Source organism: Lepidochelys kempii, chromosome 2 (genome assembly GCF_965140265.1).
Source record: "Lepidochelys kempii isolate rLepKem1 chromosome 2, rLepKem1.hap2, whole genome shotgun sequence".
Classification (NCBI taxonomy): Eukaryota; Metazoa; Chordata; order Testudines; family Cheloniidae; genus Lepidochelys; species Lepidochelys kempii.
In genome coordinates, this window is record NC_133257.1 from 236,092,369 (window position 1) to 236,117,035 (window position 24,667).

Below are 24,667 nucleotides of genomic sequence, written 5' to 3' on the forward strand. Positions count from 1 at the left end.
CAAAATGAGAGCTGCACTGTCAGTGGTGAAGCGAGTGCTCATCACACTGTGAAAACTTGCAATACTAGACTGCTACCAGTGAATTGGGAATCAATTTGGAGTTGGGAAATCCACTTTGGGGGTGTACCTATTGGGTTCTGGGAAATGGGTGGGTGGAAGCCCGCCCACTGCTTAAGGACATCCCCCCCAGCCTAAGGGGAGGCTCTACAGGACCTGGAAACCAAATGATTCCATGGGACAACTAATGAAATAACAGGGACAGGAGTGCGGTCAAAGGGTTAAAAGAAGGGAGCCTGATGGGGACACCGAGCAGAGAACCCTGGACAGTGCCCACTGCTCCTCAAAGGTGTCAAGGGAGTCAGTGGACGCCGCCCAGAGGAACTCTGCCCGGATACGTGAACGGACCGAGGATCGGAAACAGGTCCCACAGTCACAGGAGTCTCCATCGGCCAACCTCCTCTCCCTGGTTTTATAGATGGCCGTTTTAGCCAGGGCCAGGAAGAGGTTGACAAGGAGGTCCTGTGACTTTGTGGGGCCACGGACAGGGAGTGCATAGAGAAGGAGGTGAGGGGGGAAAGTGCAGCCAGACACGTATTGTGGGGGTGTAGTGGGGCAGTTATCCCGCTCCTAGAAAAAAAGCCTAGGCTGATTGGGAAAGCAGCCACAGCTGGGGCCATGCCCCAATCAGGCCACAGCTGGCCCTATAAATGGGCTGTGAGCCATGACTTGAGAGAGTCTCTCTCTAGCTCTGGAGAGAGAAGGACCTAGATGCCTGGGAGCTCAGGGCACCGGGAGTAGAGCAGGGTTGGGGAAAGGCAAGAGGAGCTGGGGAGCTCCAGCCTGGCAACTCCCCAGGCTGAGGCCTTGCTAAAGGCCAAAACAGGTACTGGGGTTGCAGAGTTGCAGCCCGGGGTTAGGTAGAGGCAGCTGGTCCAACCTCCTTGTCAATGATGAGTGACCATTACAGACTGCAGTCTGCTCCAGTGAAAGGGGGCTAGATGATGACTGGCAGTAGCCACTGAGGCAAGGTGGGGTTAGAGGGTTTGGGATTCCCCTGGGAAGGGAGACCCAGCATGTGGGGGTTCTGTGGTGGGCAGAACCCCAGGGAAAGGGGCACCAAGGTCCGAGAGGGACATGGGGGCCTGAGGCAGGTGAGAAATCGGTCTGCAGAGGGTGCTCCATATGCTGGAAAAGAGCTAATTCCCAGATGACCAGCAGGAGGCGCCACACCAGTGATTCTCACTTTGCTACAGGGGGCCATTGTCATGCAAACATGCACGACCATTAATTGCCTCCTGCTATGCAGGACTGTGCAATGTGCAGAACATAGTGGATAGTTTTGCGGCAATGGAATTGCCAAACTATGGCGGGGTGATAGATGGCATTCATATCCCTATTTTAGCGCCAGACCACCTTGCCACAGAGTACATCAACCGAAAGGGATACTTTTCTATGCTATTGCAAATGATGGTGGAATTGGATCACTAGGACATTTTACCAACATCAACACAGGCTGGTCAGGGAAGGTGCATGACGCTTGCATCTTTAAGAACACAGGACTGTTCAGAAAGCTGCAAGCTGGAACTTTCTTTCCTGACCAGCAGATTACCACTGAGAATATTGAAATGCCAGTAGTGATCCTGGGGGACCCAGCTAAACCCATGCTCCCCTGGTGCATAAAGCCGTACACTGGCCACTGATACAGCACCAAGGAGAGATTCAACTACAGCCTCAGCAGGTGCAGAATGACAGTTGAATGTGCCTTTGGTCATTTGAAGGGTTGCTGGTGTTGTTTATGTACAAGATTGACTCTCGATGAGAAAAGTATCCCTATACTTATAGCTGCCTGCTGTGTCCTACATAATATCTGTGAAGCTAAGGGGCAAAAAGTCTCCACTGGGGTAGAAGGTGGAGGTGCAGTGGCTGTCTGCTGAATCTGAACAGCCAGGTACAAGGGCTATTAGAAGAGCTCAATGTGAAGCTATACAGATAGAGAGGTTTTGAAAGACCATTTTAATAGTGAGCTAGAATATCGTGTGTTGCTGCAGTGTGTTCTACCTGGCCTTGCTCTTTTTCAGCCCGGAATGAATCTTGCAGTGATTACTCTGTATGCAGGAATATAACATTGTAATATAACCTATTAATAGTGTCTGTGAAAGATGTTGATGGGTTCTGTGGCAAAGTGAAATAACAGGAAATTGGTGCTTGTCAGACCTGCTCAACACCAGCATATGTTGTGAACTAATAGAGATGACTTTTGTTCCAAAAATTGAATTTTATTCTGTAACATGAACCAGGCAATTAAAAAAAAATTAAAACTTAATAAATTAAAGTAACAGAACTTGAAGGGGAAAGAACACTCCATTCCAGGTACCCGTACACCCCCAGTAACTTTCACAGGTCAGTGTATGTCAAGCTGTCATTGTCTTTAATGTCCCTCAGGGTGCAGTGGTAGGGGTGCAGTGGCCCCTTGATGCCACGTGGAATGTTGAGGGAGGGCATAGGGAGGTCCCAATATTGAGTTGTGCAGAGGGAGGCAAGCATGGGATTGTTTAATCTGCAGGTCTACCAGAGTCTGCAGCATTTCAGTTTGCTGTCTGAGAAGTGAAAGCATCTCCTGTTGCACGTCCTTTTCCTTTTCCTGAACCTTTTTCCTCTCTGCTCTATCCTTCTCCAGGCTGTCTGGAAGGGTGATCCTCCAGGCCCTGGTCTTGTTCTCTGATGCAGCACTGGCTTGCAGGATCTCCTGGAATGTGCCATCCCGAGTCCACTTCTTTCTCTTCATTATCTGGCTCAGTCATTCTGCAGGTGTGGAGGGAGAGACCCTGAAGGCTAAATTAGCAGCAGCTTCAGATAGAACACACAGAAGAACGATTGTCGGTCTATTTACGACAGAAATTGAAACTTAAGATACTGAGATCACTTCCCTTGCTTCTCAAGAAGTGCTGCTTCTGCTTGGGATTGATAGAGCACAGCACAAGCCGTGGTAAGTATGACCTTTGGGGGTGGTTGGGGAAATGAGGGAGGAGTAGCTCTTTGGCATGGTTATAGTTGTATAGGGCAATGGAACTGAATACTGGCACCGCTTTCTGTGGGTGATGGTGATTTTAGCTGATATCTCACTCCCGAGTGTAACAGAGACCAACAAAGCACAACTGGTGCTGGTGTTGCAATGCTGCCCAGGCCCGTAGGCTGCTAGCCTGCATACTGCAATGGTTTCTACTGAAGTAATCACTGAGTAGTGTGGGAAACTGTACTACTGCGGTGGAAGAAATAACCAGCCCTCCCCAGAAACACTGCCAGACACCTGTCTCTTGGTTCTGGTCCTCTTGTTTGTCACGTGACTCTGATTTTTCTGGTGTTCCGGCCTGGCCTGGCCCCTGGGTCATTGGCCTGTGCCTGTTGCTAGGCCAGCCTGCTCTGACAGCAGGAGGCCCAGGTTCAAATACCCTCTGGAGCAGGGACTTGAACCCACGTCTCCCCTCTCCCACATAAGTGCACTAACCACTGTGCTATAGAATCTCTCTCGCACGTGCGCGCCTCATGACTATTAAAAAATACAAAGTGGAAGAGTGTCTACAAGAGAAACTGAGAGTGGGGATTTGAATCACAGTCTCTCACAACCTTGTTGAGGGCTCTTACCACTGCCATAAATGTTATAAAAGAGGGACCACCACCATCTCTTCCTCCAGTGGTTTGGTGCCTAAATCCCCTTGTGAGCCTAGCCCCCCAAAAATCAATGTGAGCTGTTTCATTAATGTCAGAATGAACCATTTTGATATATTTGAATTTGTTTTAATGTTGACCAAAACGATTAGCCAAAATTGATACAAATTAACAATGTTTTGGTTGTCCTGAATTTGCATTATTTGGTGGAAAAAATGTTTCAGCACAAAAAAAAGGCACGCTGTAGTATTTGGGACAGGGGGGTGTTGGATTACAACCTGAGGGAGAGCCAGGTTCATTCTTAACTGTACGATGAAAACCAACCCATAGAAGTTTCATGCAATCTCAGTTTTGCACTCCGTATTTTTTCACAATCTATCGAAAGGTATTGCCCAGATCTAAAGCTATATTCCCTGCTCATTATGCATGCACAGCCCTTCCTACGGTTAGGGGGAATGAAAAATGTGCATTGAGGAGATAATAGAACCCTTAATCTACTACTGTTGTTTAAATACAGGAGAATATCCACGAGCACATGTACATTTTCCCTTGTACCTAGATCTCAGGCACCAGCCCTGCTATTTTTGTATATATTTACCATGATGATTATACTATGTATTATAACTACAAAGCTAATATTAGTCCTTTTTTTCCCACCACTTTCTTAAAATAAAATAAGATTCTTTCGGCATATGGAGGTAAAAGCAAAACCATAATTGGATGGCTGCATGCAAATTTTTTTTTTGACAAATTGGACACAGAATGAACCTTTTTATATTTCCAAGAGTGAGAAATTGTGCACTGCGTGAATCATCACTCCCAGTGGTGAAAATAGTTGAATAGAAGCTTCCCCCCTGTACCTATAGAAGTGCTGTCTGTTGCCAATTGTTCCTGTCGCATAACAATGTTAACTGCAGGGCTTTTTCTTTTCCTGCAGATAGATTAGACTGCTGCCTTTTAAGTATGTGGAAGATATTACCCAGTAGCCAACAGGATTACATTATCAGGAGCGAACAGATGGAGCATATCAGGGCCGTGTCAATCATTCCACACCTGTTGATTGGGTATTTGAGCCAAAAAAATAATTGCTTAGAAATTTAAATGAGCAGACTAAAATCATGAAGGACTGAAAAAAAATTAGAGTAGTGTGGGAGGAGAGAAAGGAAATTTTGCTGGTTTCTGGTATCGGTGTCAGCATATAATGGAGAATGAGTGACTCAGTTTGCAAACACAAGGGAGGTGGAGACTGCCGAGAGTAGCAAATCTGCCAGAAATGTCCTTTATCTTTAATGGTTAACAGTTGCATTGACTGTGCAATACATTTGTACATCTCATGGATGTTAGAGAAAATGATAAAACCTTTTAAAGAGGCACTGCCCCAGCTAGCTCTTATTTTGTTTTTTCTCCGCACCCTCCTGTGTAATACCTTTCTTGATGCTTCAGCATAGCCACTTGATTTTTCTCCTTTTATTCCTTGTTCCTGTTGTTTGACTCTCTGAGACTTCTGTGCCACCAGGCGGAGCTCACACACTGTTTTGATGTGTCAGAGTCATGCGTTTTTAAAAAAAAATTCTCAGTGCTGTGCAGGATAAAAGAAAACATTGTTTTCACCAACTAAGCTATGCTGATGGCAGAGTGGCTAGATTATGAGCATGAACCAGCCCCAGGTCCCTCCAACTATGGTGCTGAGCACCACAGAATAGCCGGTCTGATGAATCTAAAGCTCTTCTAGGCAGAGATTGTGTCTATTATATTTTCTGTGAAGTAGTGGTCACACGGTGGGTGCTATAAAAATCAGTTTCTGCACATTTTGAAAAATAGTAGGAATATGTGCACAAATAATTGTAGATCCAAATCCTGCCGTGAGGACAGAATGGTTATGCAGATCTGCCCAAGTGAGTCTTAGGACAGGAGAGGGGATCTTACTGCTGTATTATATCCCAAATACCTTACATATCTTTCAAATAGATACAATTGTATTCACTATTCTACCTAGGGATGTACACGGACAGTGCTTTGGTAGGCACAGTACCTACGTACACTTACATATTTAATTGTCCCCACTGACACAGTGGTGCACCTAGCATGCAAAGGATGGGGGGCATACAAAGTCCATGGGGGGGGAGGGAAAGAAGGGAGGACAGTTGTAGAAGGACGTGGGGGACCCTAGCATGTGCAAGGAAGGGGGAAAGTAAGGCACACGAAGCCCCTGGAATGGGGGAGGAAGAGGAATGGAGGCACATAGAGCCCCTGGTGTAAAGGGAGGGCTGGAGGGGTTGTAGGGAGACCCTTAAATAGAAGGCACTGGCAGCTAACACCAAAGTAACTTGGGGCAGGGGGAGAAGGAGGAATGCGAGGAGCCCCTGGGGTGTGTAATAAGCTTGTCTGACAGAATCCACAAAGTGTGTGACCCTCTAGTGTACAATGAATATTCAGGTCAAAACTTTATTGGATCAGATAAACAAGTATCCAAGCTCCCCATATGCCCCATGATGAAATGTAACGTAAGCTCTGCCAGCCAATGGAAACTACAGCAAATCTCAGTTGTGAAAACTCCATAACTGGAAATATTCCGAAGTTAGCTAGAATATTCTTATAGTCAGTGGGAAGGTGGACTGAGTGACCTACTTGGGCTTTTCCCTCTCTGGTGCCTTGGTTCTATGGTATCTGCTGTATTGAAAATGAAGAAATTAATAGTATTCCTTTGCTGTTAGAAATCCACAAATAAAGACTGCAGCCAGAAAAAGATTTGTGTAAGAGGTTAGCCAAAGCAAAGCTCACTGGGTTTGTGAATCACATCTTATTTCACGATGGTTTCTTGCCTTTGGTTTCAGTCTTGCCTATTAATCCTCATAATCCATGTGCAGGCCAGCCTTTTAGCAATCACTTTGACTTGGCTACTTCCCTGTCTCTCTCCACCATTCATGTTTCCCAGTGGCACCTTGGCTTCAGCTTCTCCAAATTCTGTGGTGACACCTAATTTTCAACATAATCTTTAAATAATAATCAGGTCGATTGTCTTCCTCTCAAGACCTCACCATCAGCTGACACAGTTTACTCCAAAACCGTCATTAACATATTTGGTTACCTTGATGCTGATGTGACCATGATGCATATATTTTCACTAACACGTGCCATTGCCCAAACGTCTACTTATTAATTATGCAACCAGAAGAGAGGGTCCATAACTAAAATGTCACTGCTAAACCTGTTTGTAACAGAGTGGCTTCTCCATCCCATTCTCAATATAGCATAACACACACAAAATGGCTATTCTCACCCCCTCCTTTGGGGCTTTGCCTTTAATTTAAATAACAAATTCCTAAGGCCAGCCTGTACTCCTGAATACAAGCCTTAGCCCCAAGCCTGCTTACTCCTCAATTCCTAATTAGGATTTCTCTTAGCAAGATCTCTCTCTCCTTCTAGTTCAAAATCAAGGAGACTCTCAGCCTTTTATATTCCTGACTGATGCTAGTGAGAGCCACCTGACCTGCTGCAAAGGTGAGTCAACAGAATAGCACTGTACCTCCATACAGGAACCTACTGTCTGATACCCATTTACATGGCTATAGTAGATATCAAACTAAGTGGCATTGGGCTAGGTCAATACATGGATGGGAGACCTCCAAAGATACTCAAATGTTGTAGGAGTGAGTAAATAACACTCTCCCCGCTGAGTCAATACTATGAGTGAGTGACCTAGGATGAAAATATGATTTTGGGGAGTTGTCTTTTGAATAATCCATAGAACCAAGGTCCTTCTGATCACTGGTAAATTGTATACGTTACAGACAGAGAACACCCATTGGGTCACCTAATCCTTTACTCCCCAATGTAGGATTGTTTCCTATTATTTGTTTTTATATTATACAACAATGGATGTGGTTATTAGAGTGCATGGCACTTTGGTCTAACACCCTATCATCTGCAAAAGGTCCTAATCAAATTCCTATGTGGATAACTGTGGGACTTTCTGCCCACCTAAAATTCTCCTGGAGGGTTTCAGTTGGATAAGGCATGCTTCCTGCTCTGTTGTGTTGCTGTAGACACTCATAAGTACACAAATACACAGAAAGGAAGTGTATTCCTGAGGTAGGTGAAGGGAACTCTGTGTCTATATTCACTTGGTGCACTACACTATGGCCACCATTTAAAAAGTCAGCATTCACCAGGTCTTACCACTCAGTGTTATGAGATACTTCATTTATTTCCTATTCTATGTACAGGGAAATAGTGCAAGCAGTTAGTGTTGGTGACCATTAAACAAGTCAATGTTCACCACGGTAAAAGTTGTTTGAAATTCTCAGTTTGACTTTATGCTGACAAGAACACAGAGGGCCACTCCCTTACCTGATGTAAATCAGTATAGCTTCATTTCTTTAATGGGTTGATGCACCAAGTGTGCCCTTGGGGTGCTAGCCCAGAGGCTTAGGTGGAGTCTGGCTCCCCTTTTTCTTCGGGGATTCTACCTAAAAAGATAAGTTCTCCTCAATCAGTCGCCAGTAACACAAGCAGTGAATGGGAACTGTTCCTGCCTTCCTCCCTTTTCCCCCCACCCCGCACAGCCCTCCCATTTGCTTCTAATGTGATATTTGTATTGGAGGAGCATATAGGAAGCCTAGTCAATGTTCTTGGCTCCATTCTGCTAGGCACTGTATGGACAAATAAAGAAGTCTCTGCCTCAAAGAGGCTCACAGCCTACATGACCAGATGTAACAGGTGGAGAAAGCCTTTGTTCCCCACACAGGGAGACAATAATTAAAAACAAAACAAAAAACCACAATAGCTGGTACAAGGGAAAGTGAAGAAACACAATATGAGCAAACTTCAGTATATGCTAAACAATATATCTGTAACAGAAAGAAACAATTTATGAGGGGAATGATTGATAAAGTGCCATAAAAGGCAAATAAACACTGTAAAGTACTCTGCAATAGTGTATATTACTTTTATAACATTGGTCCTTCTGGAAAAATCTTCCAGATAACAGGTAAGCTTCTTACGAAATGTCATAGGCACTGGTACAGCTTTTGTCTTTTGTCTTTCATGAAGCAACAGTGACATCCAGTGGTACTGTAGGTATATACAAGGTAAGGTAAACCACTCCCTCGTGGGTGTTCCAGAAACAGATCTGTGCTCTGTTCCCTCCCCTGTGTATAGAAGAGACTGTCAAAATTCAGGTAGGTATAAACTGTAGTTTGCTGCAAGCTGCTTGTAGCCTGCTCAGTACAATAGCTATTGCTGATGAATCTGATGCAAGCAGATGCATTCTTTCTTTTACAAACGCGGATGTGAGCATATAGAAGACTTTGTAAGTGCACCTCCAGGGTGGTAAAAACAACCTGCCTGTTTTCTAAATAACAATAGCATTTGTCTGTCAATCAAAAGTATATTTCAGTGAAAACTAATGCAGAATACTAAAATGTTCCCCATCGGTCTATGTACTTAATTTCACTTTCTACAGAGTACCATTAAAATCACCTTCTTTCTTTTCTCTTTTCCCTTTTCTATTTACCTACTGATTTCTATTTATTTCCATCTCAATTTATTTTTACTGGGCTTTCACTTTATTTTTACTCTATTTTCCCATTCAGTTCTGGGTCAGCTGCATCTTGCTTTCTGCTTTACCTCTGATCCTCTCTTCTTAAATCATGTCGCAGTAGTTGCCTGTCTCATTTCAATGTTTTCACTTGCATCCCTGTCACTTTTCATCGATGTTTTTTGTATGATGTAATTTTATTCCAATTTGTAGTGTCAGTAATCTGAGTTGCCTCCCTTCATTAAGATTTAGCTTCTAACCCCAGTTTCTCTTTTATTTATGTTAGACTCTAACTTTCTCGGTTGAAATCATTTTACTCACTTTTCTCTCCCAAGTTGCTACTTCTCATGCTGGTTCTTGCTCTCTGCTGTTGCTTGCTGACTGCCAAGAAACACAGTGAAGAACTAACTGGCAGTGTGATCAGGTGATTGGAGGTAGATCCTGAAAAAGAAACAGATCTTGCTTGCTTTCTGTGTTAGTTATTTAGCTTTAATGGGTTACTTTATTCCCATTGAGAATGAATAAAACTGGTAAATTCTTCAAACCATCAAAACAAACAAAAGCACACTTGTCCTTCACTGCTGAATTAGAAAGTGATGTGTTAGATGTGATTAGATCAAGATAGAACCACCAGGGACCCGATTCTGCTTCCATTGATATTGGCAGAAAAATTCCCATTGACGATAATGGGAGTAGGATCAGGTATTAGATAGGTGTAATAGTGTATTCACTTGTATGCTTAGTGCAAAACATCTGATGTTATCCTGACAGTCAGTCTGACCAATCTGTACAATTTGCAAGAAGTGTGTGTTTGTGGGATTGTTTTTAATTCTTAATTATTATTATTATTATTATTATTATTTTATTTTATTATTACTGACAGAGCTTCCTGCATTAGTTAACATTCTCATTGCAGATTTGAACAGTAGAATTGATATGATCGGTTTTCTATTTCCATGTTATGAGAAAATGCCTTGTAATGCTAGAGACCCAATCTGTATTTGGATCCAAAAGTAGGAGCCTAGAGTTGTGTAATTCCTTGTTACACTTTCAGATAGACACTCAATGAGACACTCAATGTCCATTTCATTCCCTTTCTTGTGAATGTTTTTTTATTCTGTTTCCTTTTGCGTGCCCCAAATCTCTTTATGCAAAATCTTGCTCTTGCATTAAAAGTGTGGGGAAATAATTGTGAATTTAAAGTATAACTGGGCCATATTTTTTTTAGAAATTGACCAATTTTTAATTCATAATTAAATGAGAGGTGGGGGCAATGGTTTCTCCAATTACTTTGTTACAAAGCCCTCTCACATATCTACTTAGAGTAGAGAGAATCATCATATTCTTAACTAGGAATTAAAATGTAATTGTCTAATTGCAAAGGAGGGAAAAGACCTCACTTCTACTAATATTGCACATGTCACACCAGTTAAGCAGCACCTAATAAAAATATTTTAAAATCTGGTTGGGTGCTTTTATGTTTTATGTTATGGTCTGCATATAGTTGTAAACCATTTGTGAGAGCTTTTTCATTAATGCATGTAACCCTTTTTATTCAACAGCCATTTGGTTTAGTCCTTTAGCTTCAAATACTTTTCATTTAAAGTGAATTCCTTTTTATTCATTTTTCCCCCCGGAGAAAGCAGTTTTACTCTTTGTCCAGTATGCTTCTTACCATTCAATTCCAGTAGTTATTGGAGCATGAGGAGTTATTGGAGCATCATTATAGGTATTGATCTGTGTTAGGACACATTCTAGAGACCGTTATTTGCATTGAGCTATTATACACACACACACAAACTGAGATGGTAGTTTACTTTCATTTTCCAGTCATTATTTGATTTGCATTTTGGAGTGGAGGTAGATTTGCTGGGCTCAGTTTGATCGGGTTAAGTGAGCATTTAAGACTATTATTCAATGATTTTAAAGATGCATAAAGCAAAGGGAAAGGTGAAGGCAGGCATTGTAATGGTCTGTCACAGACTGAAATAATCTGTTCTAAAATGAGCAGGTCATGCACACATTTGAGTAATGGGAACATATTCCCAAGTGTTTCTTTTCTAAGTGATTTTCTGAAAATGATTCAGGATTCCTCTGCAAAATTGACTATTTCAAGTTCCTGCTGTAGATGGATTTTCTATCCTCAGAGAGGGCAGAGTGGTGTTGTCTTGTCTTGTCGCACAATAATCATATCAATCCATGAAGATTGAGAATGAATTCAGTGACTCTTACAGGGTCCTTTGTTGATCCAAGGAGTGAAATCTAAGATCATCACTTTCCTTACAATATCACGCTCAAAAGAATGGGTAGGTGTTAAAGCCTGCTCCTGACACAACTAGAAAAGTTGACATATCTTGGTTCGATCTCTATTGATTTTTCATTCCTGAGGTGTGCCCTCTCTGCAGTCTCAAGAGTGAATGTTATTTCCAAGATATTTTTATATCAGTCAGAGGATCTTTTATTTCTCGTATCTTGCTTACAGCACTCCTGCTAATACATTCCTAAATGATTACTTTTTTTGCAACAGTGTTACACTGTTGACTCATATTTAGCTTGTGATCCACTATGACCCCCAGATCTCTTTCTGCAGTACTCCTTCCTAGGCAGTCATTTCCCAATTTGTATGTGTGCAACTGATTGTTCCTTCCTAAGTGGAGTACTTTGCATTTGTAAAGTAAACTGCATTGTTGATAGCACTCTGGTTTCTTCTAAAGGAACTGATGAACTTGCCACCTGCGAGTCAACAAACCTCAGTACATACACAGATCTCAAGTAGCCTCATAGTTCAGAGAAATACAGCAGGAAAAGAAGAGGACTAAAACTGAGCCCTAAGAAACTCCCATCCTGATTGGCCTGGTCTTTGAAAGAGTAGCATTTAATCTTACTGTTTTCCTGTACTGTAGAAAATCTCTTATCCAGTCATGCATTTTGCCACAGATTCCCATCTCATTGAGTTTCACTAAGAGCTTATCATGCCACACTCAGACAATTGCCACACTGAGATCCAAAAAGACTCCTGTAGATGACTGTGGTGGCTTTTCTTGAAATCCATCAATAATAAGTTGACCAAAGACAAACGTTCATAGTTGAGAAGTGCAAGGGCAAGTGCAAGGACTTGTATGCCATTTGGGTACATTCTAGCTTCCTTTCTTTTAGAAGCCACCACAGACGGGGGGAGGGATAGCTCAGTGGTTTGCACTTTGGCCTGCTAAACCCAGGGTTGTGAGTTCAATCCTTGAGGGGGCCATTTAGGGATATGGGGCAAAAATTGGGGATTGGTCCTGCTTTGAGCAGGGGGTTGGACTAGATGACCTCCTGAGGTCCCTTCCAACCCTGATATTCTATGATTCTCAGCCTTGATTGTACCTTTCTTTCCACTCTCTTACAGAGGTGACTGGTTAAAGATACAGTTCAATAGCTGCCCAGAGAACAGGGATCCTTGCAAGTTCTAGGAAGAAATAAATGGTGGAAGTCAGCAGTTAGGTACCTTTGCATTTGTCCATGATTTGTTTATGATGTCCAGCAACCTAGCTTTAGCCTTCTTCCCAAAGTGCTTTACCATATAGCCATAGATATGGTCCAGTCCAGAGGATATGCTTGGCTTGAGCTTCTCTGTTGCATCTTCTAGCTCATGTATGAGAGCTTCCTGAAGCCAGGGTACTCAGCTGAATCTGTCTGCACATCAGATTATTTGTCTGTGTGATAGGGCCTTCAGTGGTTGGGCAGCTGAGTGGTTGGATCATTGGAAGGGCGGGGGGGAGAGGGGGGGCTGTAGAGGGACCTGACCCCCCTCCCTCTCCTCTCCACCAGGTTCTGACCCAGGGTCCTGTGTCACTCAACCCCCTAAGAGGGGAGATGGATCTTTCTCCCAGTCGGAGGGGATTCAGGACCTGTTTTCCTGGGCTGCTTCCGATGAAAGTCATTTTAGTTTGTGGTGTGGCCCCAGTGGGCCAGTTACTCTGCAGTTGGGGCATATCTGCAGGCTCCCGGTGGCAGGGGAAGACTTACTAGCCTCCAGTAGCTGCATTGGCTAGCAGGTTGCTCATCTGTGCAGCAGGCAGGCAGGCAAACAGAGAGCTTCTGCCTCCTCACCAGTCAGCCCCCAACTGAGCCAGGCTCCCTCTTTTCTCCCCGCTCCAGACCTGGCATTGGCTGTAGGTAAAATGGGGCAGGCTAGCTGAACCCACAGGTTTTCTTTAACCCCTGCTGTGCCAGGCTGCAGTTTCTCTGCTCCTTCACACTCTGCTTAATCTGTCTTGCATGTTTTGGTGGCTCTATCCTCATCTTTGTACATGAGCATACTAGTGTTGGTATAATGTCTGTCCAGCATATTCACAGATTTTGTCATCTAATGCCTCTGCACACCCAGTTTTCAGGTTATTGGTGGGGGGGGGGGTTAGATTACGAGTCTTCATTTCTTTGCTCTCAATTTTCTTCAGTATCATCTAAATCTAAATCCATATCTTTTCCTCTGTGAGGATCCAGACTTTCACAAATCTCTTCCCAATGCCTTAGTCTACATTCAGCTGTTTTCATACTGACCTCTTTCAAAACTTCGTTCTATTTTCCTCTGGCCTCTTATCTCTGGGATTCCATTCAACCTCAAATCAAACTTCTTTTCCTTAAAAAGATTTTCTATGCCAGTATCATTGCTAATGTGGGACCCCGTTTCTTCAGAAAAAAGAGCATCTCAAGAGGCAAGATGATTTCTGCACAGCAGATTCAAAAGACCTTAAGATCTTCCTCAAGGTTGTTTCATGATGTTTGAAAAATAATGGTCTCAAGTGTGTCTGTGAAATGCGAACAGTCAACTTATGAAAGTTCTACTTCCTGTTTATCAATTGAGAGCTCACTATCTTCCTACTCCAACAAGTGAGTGCAGGTCAATGATCCAGCATCCTTCAAAACAATCCAAGCTCATGGACATGCCGCTGATTGGAGTTATAGCTAATGCTGAAGAGCTCTGTGTAAGCTCAAAAAGTTTTCTCTCTCACCAATAGAAGTTCATCCAATAAAAGATATTACCTCATCCACCTTGTTTCTCTAATATTCTGGGATCAGCATGGCTACAACAACAACTAAATAATTTTCAGTGACAAAGTTCTCTAGTAAAATTCTATTTGCATCAGTCATTTTCTCTTCCTCCGCGCCTCCCCCAAGCCCCCAACTTCACTTATGGAATTAAAATCTCCACAGATAATTGTGTGGCTGAAGTTTCCTAATGCTATCGCACGTTTCTCTTTATCAATTAGGCTGGAATCAGGATGATAGACATTAACAGTTCTGAGCACCTCATCCTTAACTTGATAGTGATGCAATCCAACTCAGTAGGTGCGTTCATCTCTTACACTTCCATGTCTCTTTTGTAGTTGAGTGTCTTCCTAATAATAGGACATGAGACCTCCACCAGCTCCTTCCTTGTGTTCCTTCCTCAGGGAGTCAAAACCTGCTTTGTTTCTTTAAATAGCAGCAGTATAGGTATTTTCCTCATGAAGTACTTGTTCAGCTTCCCTGATACAATTGCAGGTGCCCATTACATTAAAATGCATGATGTTAAAGATGGCAGTAACCTATTTATCAACAGGAAACCACAAGAGATGATACATTGATTTTCCCCGAGAGAGAAGCATTATGTTTCCAGACTCCCTTCCACAAGTTCATGGTGAGAATATGGTAGAGTGTGGTTTGGCAGGGTGCAACTGGAAGGCATTTCATATATGGGGTAACCACTGAAGAAGGCACAGACTGTTGTGGGGGAAGCAGACAAGTAGGATGCTGAGGCCAGAGTTGTTGGCAGAGTGGAAGAAGCAGGGGTGACATGAGAGACGAGGTCATAAATGGAGGCAGGAGTATAATTCCTTAGGGCCTTTAAAAGCAAGGCAAGATATTTTAAAGTGATGTGGTGGTGAAGGGGGAGATAATCAAGAAAAATAAAAAGATGTTTAATTGTTAATAATTTAACCTTTGAAATTGGGTCCTGGATTCAGATGGTTTTTGCATTCTTGTTAAATTACAATGTTATGAACTAAGGTGGGTGTTATGTTCAGCATAAATGGGATTTGCTAATTTCCTTAAAGAAAGGGGGCCAGATTCTCTGCTAGTTTGGCTAGGATCTGGCCCAGCCAGCGTACCTGATGAGACTGTAAGCCAGTGGAGAATAGGGTGTAGCTCTATTTGTCAGACCTATTTCTCACACTAACTCCCTGCCTCACAACCTTGGCCTTCACAGAAATGTATGACTGGAAGGGACCTTGAGAAGTAAAGTCCAGCCCCTACACCCAGGCTGGACCAGATAAAACTAGATTATTCCTGAGACGTGTTTGTCCAACCTGTTCTTAAAAATAATGGGGATTCCACAACCTCCCTTGGAAGCCTATTTCAGAGCTTAACTATGTGTATGGTTAGAAAGTTATTCCTCATTGTGACATTCCCCATGGTACAATCTGGATTGCTGAACAGCTGTGTCCTCTTAGTTCTCTAACCTGGGTTACCTTTCAGACTCCTTCACTGTGAGAACACCCATTTCTGATCTGTTCACACACAGTCTCCAGTATGCAAAAGCGCTCCCAGGTGAATTGTGAGTGCTTCTAGCCAGCCACTCCTGCATTATGTTACAGAGATACAGCAGCAAATTCCCAGTCCCAGACTTGTCCCCAGAAATGTGCATCTTGTACTGCCCAGCTCTTTCCTTCTGTGCAGTACAAGCTCAGGCATAAAAGTCAGAATTGGTTACAAAGAAATAAAAGGTAAAATGCAAACTAATACCTAACTTACCAAGCTAAGGAAATTCAAAGCAAAGCAAATTTATCTCACCATATGCTTACAGTACTCCGGCTGGGTCTTTCAGCTAGGGTCCCTCCCCCTGTACAGTGATGCTCCTTTTGTTTTTCAAATGTTGTTGATGCTGTGAGTAGAGATGAGAAGAGAGAGGTGATTTGTGGCCTTTTTTTCTCTCTTTTTATAGTATTTCTCTTCTTTTGGAATCATTTCCAGCTTGGATTCAAGTGACAGCAATTCTGTTTGCCAAGATGTAACTTTCTTGCTCACACCCCTCTTCCCGCCAAAGAATGGCTGATGGCTGCTTACCCAGGTGAGTCAACAATTGATTTTGTTGACACCTGGCTGGGCGTCTGTTTGCCTTTTGTCTCAGAGGAACTGGCTTGGGCTGCTTCCCCAAATTTGGAATATGCCTTAGTAACATAATACAGTAGAATCTTAACTTTACACACAATGTTGCCACACACATTTTACCAGGACAATAATGATCAGCAAATTTCAAATAATACTTCACAAGGCATACTTTGTACAAAATTTATCATAGTTCTCTAAAAGTGGCAAACATAAGCGTACAGTCTGTCACAATCATATCTAACCTAAATATCACTTGCTGGAGATTCAGCCCATTACTTTCTCATCCTACCTTCAGTGGACGTGGAGAACAATCCATGACAGCCCTAGCCCTTAACATATTTGAAGACTGGGGAGGGTCAGGGGGAAGTAGACTTGATAACACTGTTTTTTCAAGAGTAAAAATACCCAGTTTTTTTAACCTGTCTTGATAGGTCAGATTTTCTAAACATTTATTGCTTTTCTTGCTCTCCTCTGTCTCTCTCCAGTTTGTCCACATCTTTCCTAAAGTGTAGTGGCCAAAATTGGACGCAATTCTCCAGCTGAGGCATCACTAGTGCCAAGTAGAGCAAGACAATTAGATCCAATGTCTTACGTATGATGCTCCTGTTAACGCTCCAGAATATTAGCATTTTTCACAACTGCATCACAGGGTTGACTCATGTTCAATTTGTGATCCACTCTAATCCCCCTTTTCAGCAATACTACCACCTAGCCAGTTATTCCCCATCTTGTAGTTGTGCATTAGATCGTGGTTCTCAAACTAGGGCCGTCGCTTGTTCAGGGAAAGCCCCTGGCGGGCCGGGCCGGTTTGTTTGCCTGCTGCATCCGCAGGGTCAGCCGATCACAGCTCCCACTGGCAAATGGGGGCTGCAGGAAGGGCGGCCAGCACATCCCTCAGCCTGCGCCCCTTCCTGCAGCCCCCATTGGCCTGCAGCGGTGAACTGCAGCCAGTGGGAGCCACGATCGGCCGAACCTGCGGACATGGCAGGTAAACAAACCAGCCCGACCCGCCAGGGGTTTTCCCTGAACAAGCAGCGGCCCTAGTTTGAGAACCACTGCATTAGATTTTTCTTTCCTCCATGCTTTGCACTTGTCTTTATTGAATTTCTTTTTCCTGAATTCAGACCAATTATCCAATTTGTCAAGGTCATTTTGAATTCTAATCCTATCCCTCAAAGTGCTTGCAACCCCTCCTACCTTGGTGTCATCTCCAAATTTTATAAGCATACTTTCCCCTCTGTTATCCAAGTTATTAATGAAAATATTGAATAGTACTAGACTCAGCACTGACCTCTGTGGGACCCCACTAGATACATCCTCCCGTTTTGACAGTGGACCACTGATAACTACTCTCTGAGTACAGTTTTTCAACCAGCTGTGCACCCACCTTATAGTAATTTCATCTAGAACACATTTTCCTAGTTTGCTTATGAGACTGTAATGCAGGACGATGTCTAAAGCCCTACTAAAATCAAGATGTATCATGTCTACTGCTATAACACATTTTCATTTCCTGCCAAAAGTGAGGTGGAGGTGTTGGGTGCAGGAAGCAGCTACGCCGTTGGAGCATTCCTCTTCAGAGGGAGAATCCTCTGCAGGCCATATAAAGATGCTTTAAGTCCACTTTGTGCTTAGAATATTGGAGAGTGTGTCCCATGGACTTTACCATCACATATTGTACTAAGTTACCACTCCAGCTGTAAAGTTTCTGGCACATACTTGGAAAAGTGGCCCATCTACCTTATTCAACATCTAGTTGTTTCTTGATAAGGCCATTTTACAGTCTGCCTTGGTGGATCTCTGCAGTTACTCTTTCTTGTTAATTCTGATAGAGGTTAATAATTCTATTGGTATTGACAGATTTTTTTCCCCCAACACTCCTTGATACTGCAGACCATGTAATTTTATTGAAATGTCTGTGGAGCTTCACTGTGACCTATTCAGTGTCATCTTAGTTTGCTTTGAGTTCTCAGAGGGCTCATTCCTGTACAGCTACTCATCCATGCTGTAAGCGCATGAGATTTCCCCAGGATCATTCTCCAGATCAATTCTCTTAAATATTTATTTGATATCACTTAGAGTTGTCATTACATACTGCACACTTGTCTTCCATATCAGGTAGATGACACCACAGTGTAATTCTCTTTTATGCCAAAGCAATGTCCCTGCTTTCTTGTTACCTGGAAGAAACTGTCTCTTGCGTAACCAGTAATAAGCTCTCCCTTTATCTGGCTAACGCTGATTGCTGTTGATTAATACAAGGCACCAGTACAGAGAGAGGAGCTTTTCTGGCTTGCGCTTTAATGGGATAGATCAGATGGCTGCTGATTTTCTTAGGAATCATGAAGTCACTTTTTGTATCTCAAGCTTTCCTTGTTGAGGAAAACAGGCTGCTCTCTCATCAGGCATGGAATTCTATTGTTCCAAGCATACAGCCAAGATAGGGTTCTCTTTGTATGACTCTAAAGGTGCGTCATGCTTTTATTCCTTATTAGGCCAAATTCCTCCAGCCCAAGAAAGGGCCACAGTTGACTCGGAACACACTGGGAAACCATCTCTGCTCTCCAGTGCAGGTGGAGAGGAACAACAGGATGCCGAGAGTGCTGCTTTTTTTATTTTTATTTTTTGCAGTGGCTAACCCTGCCAAGCACCCTAAACTGCCATTGCTTTTTTAGGAGTTGAGGGTGCTAAATACCTTTCAGGAGGCAATCAGCAGCTACTGCAGAAGAAAAGATTATACTGCTGGAGTGCTGCCACAAGGTCCCTCCAGGCCACTGGCAGCTGTGCATAATTTAGAGCAACTTCAGGGCTATTCTGATTTACACCAGTGGCCAGGATGTTTGCAACATCAGGATTAGGAAACCACAAAGGTGTTTTAAAGCAGCTACCTTGTCCTTCTCCTCAGCTCTGCCAAGTATATTTCAGCTGCAGCTAAGAATCTAGCCTTCTGTATTCATTATTTCTACCGCACATGATCACCATGCAGTAGATCTCTGCAAGGGTCCAGACAGAGTTCACACTGAATACAAACATCCTTTCAAACAGGCTCAAGTAGGCAATGGAAGGCAGTCTATAGACATCTTTGGAAGCTTATAGTTCAATGAAAAAGGATTTTGTTTCATTAGCAATAAAAAATGAGTTATTCACTAGTGAATGACCCCTCTTTGCAACATTGTGGTGGTGTTGGTTTTCATTTACATCTTGAGATCTCTGTCTAAAACAGAAGTATTAGTACTTCTATAATACTAGTACACCTGTAATATTTCTTTCTTCATTTATTTAAGGACCGCAATTTTGTCACAATCTTCTTCTGCAACATATCTTCTCAACTCTGAAGGGGGAAAATCAATAGTGCAATCATCCTGACTGTCAAAAAATGAAAGAAACCCTGGTATAGAACAATTTTAAAATCAATGGACTCTAAGGTTGTTCTAACAAGATGTATTATAGCAGCTATGAAGTTAGGATTTGCTTTGTGCTTTACTTCACTGTTTTAGTTACTCACTCTTGAAGTATAGGACTATTGGTTATGCTCCATACTTTCCATATGACCTATTTACATATGACCTGTCATCACAGATTGCTAGAAAAACATTGGATAATGGATATGATTGGTTATAGTCTAGTATTTGTAGACAATTTAAAAAAGTATTTTTGGTTTATACAATAAAAAGCCCATTCAAATGGAAAGTTGCTCCAATTTGGGAAATAACTTATTGAGACGTGGTGTTTTTAAAAATTGAAGTCCAGTAATCTTCTGTACAATGTTGAAAACGCTTATAACTTGTCTGCACTTGATGTTTAGGCCCTGAACCCACCACATGTGTGTAGTTTTTTGTACATGAGTAATGCCATTGAAGTCAATAGCCTAAATTTTCAAGTGACTAGTAATTTGAGTGCCTGGTTTTTCAGAGACTGCTGAACATGCTCTGAAAATCAGGTCACTTTAAGTTGGCTGAAGTTGAGCACCTGAAAATTGAGGCACTCTGTGATGGCGTGTACTTGCCTTGCACTGGCCAAAAAAAGGTTAACCCAACACTCTGTAAGGAGAAATCCCTACCCCCCTTGTCCCTTCTGGGCATGCTCCAACTGGAGCACCGATATAAAAGGGAGTAACTCAGCTCAATCTGTGCTGACTGCCAAGGTGGGAGGACACACCTTGATGGCTCCAGCCCACTAGCTGTAGAAGCCCTAGACCAGTGATCTCCAACCTTTTTATGCCCAAGATCACTTTTTGAATTTAAGGGCTACCCAGGATCTGCCCCAACCCACTCACTTCATCCCCTCTCTCTCCATTGCTCGCTCTCCCCCATCCTCACTCACTTTCACCGGGGTTGGGGTTGTGCGGGGGCAGGCTCTGGGCTGGGGGATTCTCAGTGTGGGAGGGGGCTCCGGACTGAGCCTCAGGCAGAGGGTTGGGGTGCAGGAGGGGATGAGGGGTGCAAGCTCTGGGAAGGGGTAGGGTGCAGGAGGGGTTTGGGGTGCTGGCTCTAGGAGGGGGCTCAGAGCTGGGGCTTGGGGTACAGGAGGGAGTTTGGGGTGCAGGAGGGGTTACAGGGTGCTGGCTCTGGGAGGGGGCTGGGGGTTGGGGTGTGGCCTCCTGCTGGGCAGCACTTACCTTGGGTGGCTCCCAGTCAGCGGCACAGCGAGGTTAAGGCAGGCTCCCTGCTAACCCCAGCCTCATGCCACTCCCGGAAGGGGCCAATGTGCCCCTGTGGCCCCTGGGGATGGGGTGGGGCGGGGCAGGGGGCATGTGGCTCCGCGTGCTGCCCCTCTCTGGAAGCACCACTCCCGCAGCTCCCATTGGCCACAGCTCCCCGTTCCTGGCCAATGGGAGCTTCAGGGGCAGTGCTTGCAGGCAGGAGCAGCATGTGGAGGGAGACTGCGGAGCTGCGCTGACTGCTTTCACAAACAGTGTGGGGCCAGGGCAGGCAGGGGGGCCTCCCATAGCAGCAGCCCCACTGTGCCACTGGGGATCGCGATCGACTGGGAGATCCTCTAGGATCGACCAGTTGATCATGATCGACTGTGTGGTGATCACTGCCCTAGACCATGGAAGTCAGAGGTGCTGAGACCCAGCCTGATACCCAAGCACCTGCAGATGCCCAGGGAAGGTTGGAGCCACCAGGAGCTGCACAGGCTGAAGAGTCCAAAGACCCTGGAGATGCCAGGGCCATTGCATCAGGGACAAGGTAGGAAGTAGCCAAGGGGCTAGTCACTGTGCCAGGTGGAGTCAGTGTGTTTTGGTCGGATCCCCGCTGACTCAGTGGCGAGCACACATGCCACTGCGAGGACCCTGGACTGGGACCTAGTGGAGTAGGGAGGGCCAGAGTCACCCTACCCTGGCTGCCTCCCATCCCCCCAGGTGGTGGCCCACCTCCCCGATTTGCCACTAGGCTTCATAACCATGTGGAGAAGGGAAGTCTTATTAATTCTGGTCAGTAGGCCACACAGTCTTGTGGAGAGGGGAGGCCATATTGACTCTGGCCATAAGGCCATACTGCCCTGAGGGAGAGGGCAGACACATGTACTCTGACAAGTAGGCCACATAACTCTGTGAGGAAAGGCAACCTCATGGCCTTTGGCCACTAGGCCCTACTGCCCAGAGGCTACGGGTAGTCAGCCAGACTTAACCATGAGGCTACAATGCCCTTGCCCCTCCCCAATGGGGGACGGGGTGTACTTGCCCTGTGACATACTGCAAATCACCAGTTCTTTGTGTAGATTTAGGCTAATAAGGAGAAGTTTGTGCAGGATTGGGGTCTTAATACCCTGTTTTGAGAGCCAGTACTGATTTCAGTGGGCCCACTTGCAAAGTAAGTTAATACCAAACATGAGTAATGGCGGCAGAATCTAACTATCAGAGTGGCTGGGCCCCTTATGGGGAGATAGGCATCAGCCCCTCCTCTGTGACAAGCTTAGCCCCTCTCCCCAGTTGGGGAGGATGAGTGAGAATGAATGAGGTCATGTGACTAACTCAGGACAGGCCCAAGGATATAAAGAAATGTATGTTTGCACCTCAGCCCAGGTAGACAGACTCGCACTAATGGGGTTTGAGCTAGCATGCTAAAACTAGGAATAAGAAAAAAGAAAAGGAGTACTTGTGGCACCTTAGAGACTAACCAATTTATTAGAGCATAAGCTTTCGTGAGCTACAGCTCACTTCCTCAGATGAAGTGAGCTGTAGCTCACGAAAGCTTATGCTCTAATAAATTGGTTAGTCTCTAAGGTGCCACAAGTACTCCTTTTCTTTTTGCGAATACAGACTAACACGGCTGTTACTCTGAAAACTAGGAATGTAGATGTTCTGGCTTGGGCTCTGAAGCCTAGAGGGTCAGGTGAGTTTGATAGCCTGAGTCAAACATCCACACAGCTATTTTTAGTGTGCTAAGACTTGCATGTCTTGTGCATCTTCCCAGGCTGGGAGGCTTGCTCCCAGCTGCAGAGCAGAGATACCCAGAAAGACCCAAGGGAGAGTGAGGAGTTTGAGTGGGAGCCTGTAATGCTCCAGGTAGGTAGGTTGGTAGGGCTGCAAATGCCAGTCAGGACAAAAGTCTGGAAAGCTGCCGCTGACTCAAAGAAGCAGCTGCCAGTGAATGCTGCAGGGAACAAGACAGGCTCCTGCAGAGGAGAAAGTGAGTATGTGGATTATAACCCAGCTCCAGGAAGTGGGACTGGGGACTCCTGAGTCAAGGAGAGAGAATCGTTGGAAACACAAAACTGGTGGCCAGTTGGGTGAAGCCAACATGAAGTATGGATGTCTGTGTGTATTAAATACATTGGATCCCCCTCCAGAAGGGGAATGTTTTAAGACCATGTGGACTGGGTAGAGCTTTTGAGCCCCTCTGTGAAAGAGGGAAACTAAGACACAGCATTGCAGAGCCGTCCTAGGCCACATTCCTTGGGACAGCCTCCCTGGAAACGATGCAATCTGTTTGAATTCTGTTGCTGTAGAATACTGTAGCAGTAATAGCCTCATCAAATATCATTCTTATCAATATATTTCCTTTACTATTTTGTTTAAAAGGGCAACCAGCTGAAGAATAAATATCCCATTTGACCTAGGGGGAAAAGGCCTGATTTAAAGACCGCTGAAATCAATAGGAGTCTTTCCATTGACTTAAATGGGTTTTGGATCTGGTCCAAAGTCTTGAGTCCCTGTTTTTGCATCTGTCTATCTAATGTAGGCATGTAGCCCTGTTACCACAGTATCTGTGCACCTGTCATACTGCAGCACATCATCTGTCAAGGGGCTGGTAAATATTTCTTTTTTTTTTTTAAATCCAGCATTCAAAGTAAGTAACTTTCTAGTTGTCTTGGGGGGGAGGGAAATAATTGTATACTATTTATACTGCAGTAGTGGGACCCACTCTATCATCCGCCAAACATACATTAGATTGTGTCTGTCTCTCCCTATGCTGTAGACTATGAAATCTAGTCTTCCATGGAAGTGCATGCAACTTCCATTAGCAGTAATGGAAAATAGCCATGCAAACTACTGTACATGGATGGGAGAATATATCTCTTATAATGTTTTTGAATAGTACTCGTAGTTTTATTAAGCATATTTCTGCTACTGTACAGACACAGTGAAAGGAAATCCCTGCACCTAAGAGCTTACAATCGAAGTTAAAGACATAACAGAAGAGGTTACAAATGGGGAAGGCAAAGGACAGAGGGGCAATAATACAAACAGCAAGTCTTTCAAAAACATATGTGCACAGTTTGCAAATATGGAAGATTTTTTAAAATGACTGGGTTAGTTTTTGATCAGTGGTACAGGTGTGCAAGACGTGAAATCTAAAATCTTATTTGCCAGTAGTACCAAAACATTTTTGATTTAATCAGTAATTTCTATTGGGTTCTCTCATTACATTAACAAATGGGGCAGGACTAAAACTGGTGTATTTGTTTAAAATAAACAAGATAGGTTTGTATTGTAGCATGCAACTTGTAAACTGGACCTTACTGAACTGAGCCACTTATTTGTAAGCTTCTCTGTTAGAGAGCTGCAAATAAGCCACCACTGAATTGGTTAACATCTGAGGTTTGTGGAGCAGATTCTGCTCTATTACACTGGTACAAATTTAGAGTAACTTCACTGAAGCGGATAGAGTTGCTCAGGATTTAGACATCCATTTAAGTGACACCAAAATCTAAGGCATATAACTTTCAAGTTCTTCATCTCTAAAATTTCCTGCTTTTGTTGGGCAAAAAGTTTCATTTAGATAGGGGCAGGAACACTGTATTTTATTTTCTTAGCACCCTTTTAAGTTTACAAAGGGATTAAAATGCTTTTTGGTTTAATGCTAATCATATGCTCTCTGAATT

General features: G+C 43.8%; 1 protein-coding gene across 1 annotated transcript in view; it reads left to right on the plus strand.

Annotated features, from left to right (window-relative positions):
* Positions 1-8,890: 8,890 nt before the first annotated feature.
* Positions 8,891-24,667, plus strand: part of MYO3A (myosin IIIA) — a 298,186-nt gene continuing 282,409 nt past the window's right edge. Inside the window, exon 1 of the mRNA XM_073334312.1 lies at positions 8,891-8,977. Coding sequence (XP_073190413.1) covers positions 8,930-8,977 — 48 coding nt within the window. The 5' untranslated portion in view covers positions 8,891-8,929. The remainder of the gene's footprint in view (positions 8,978-24,667) is intronic.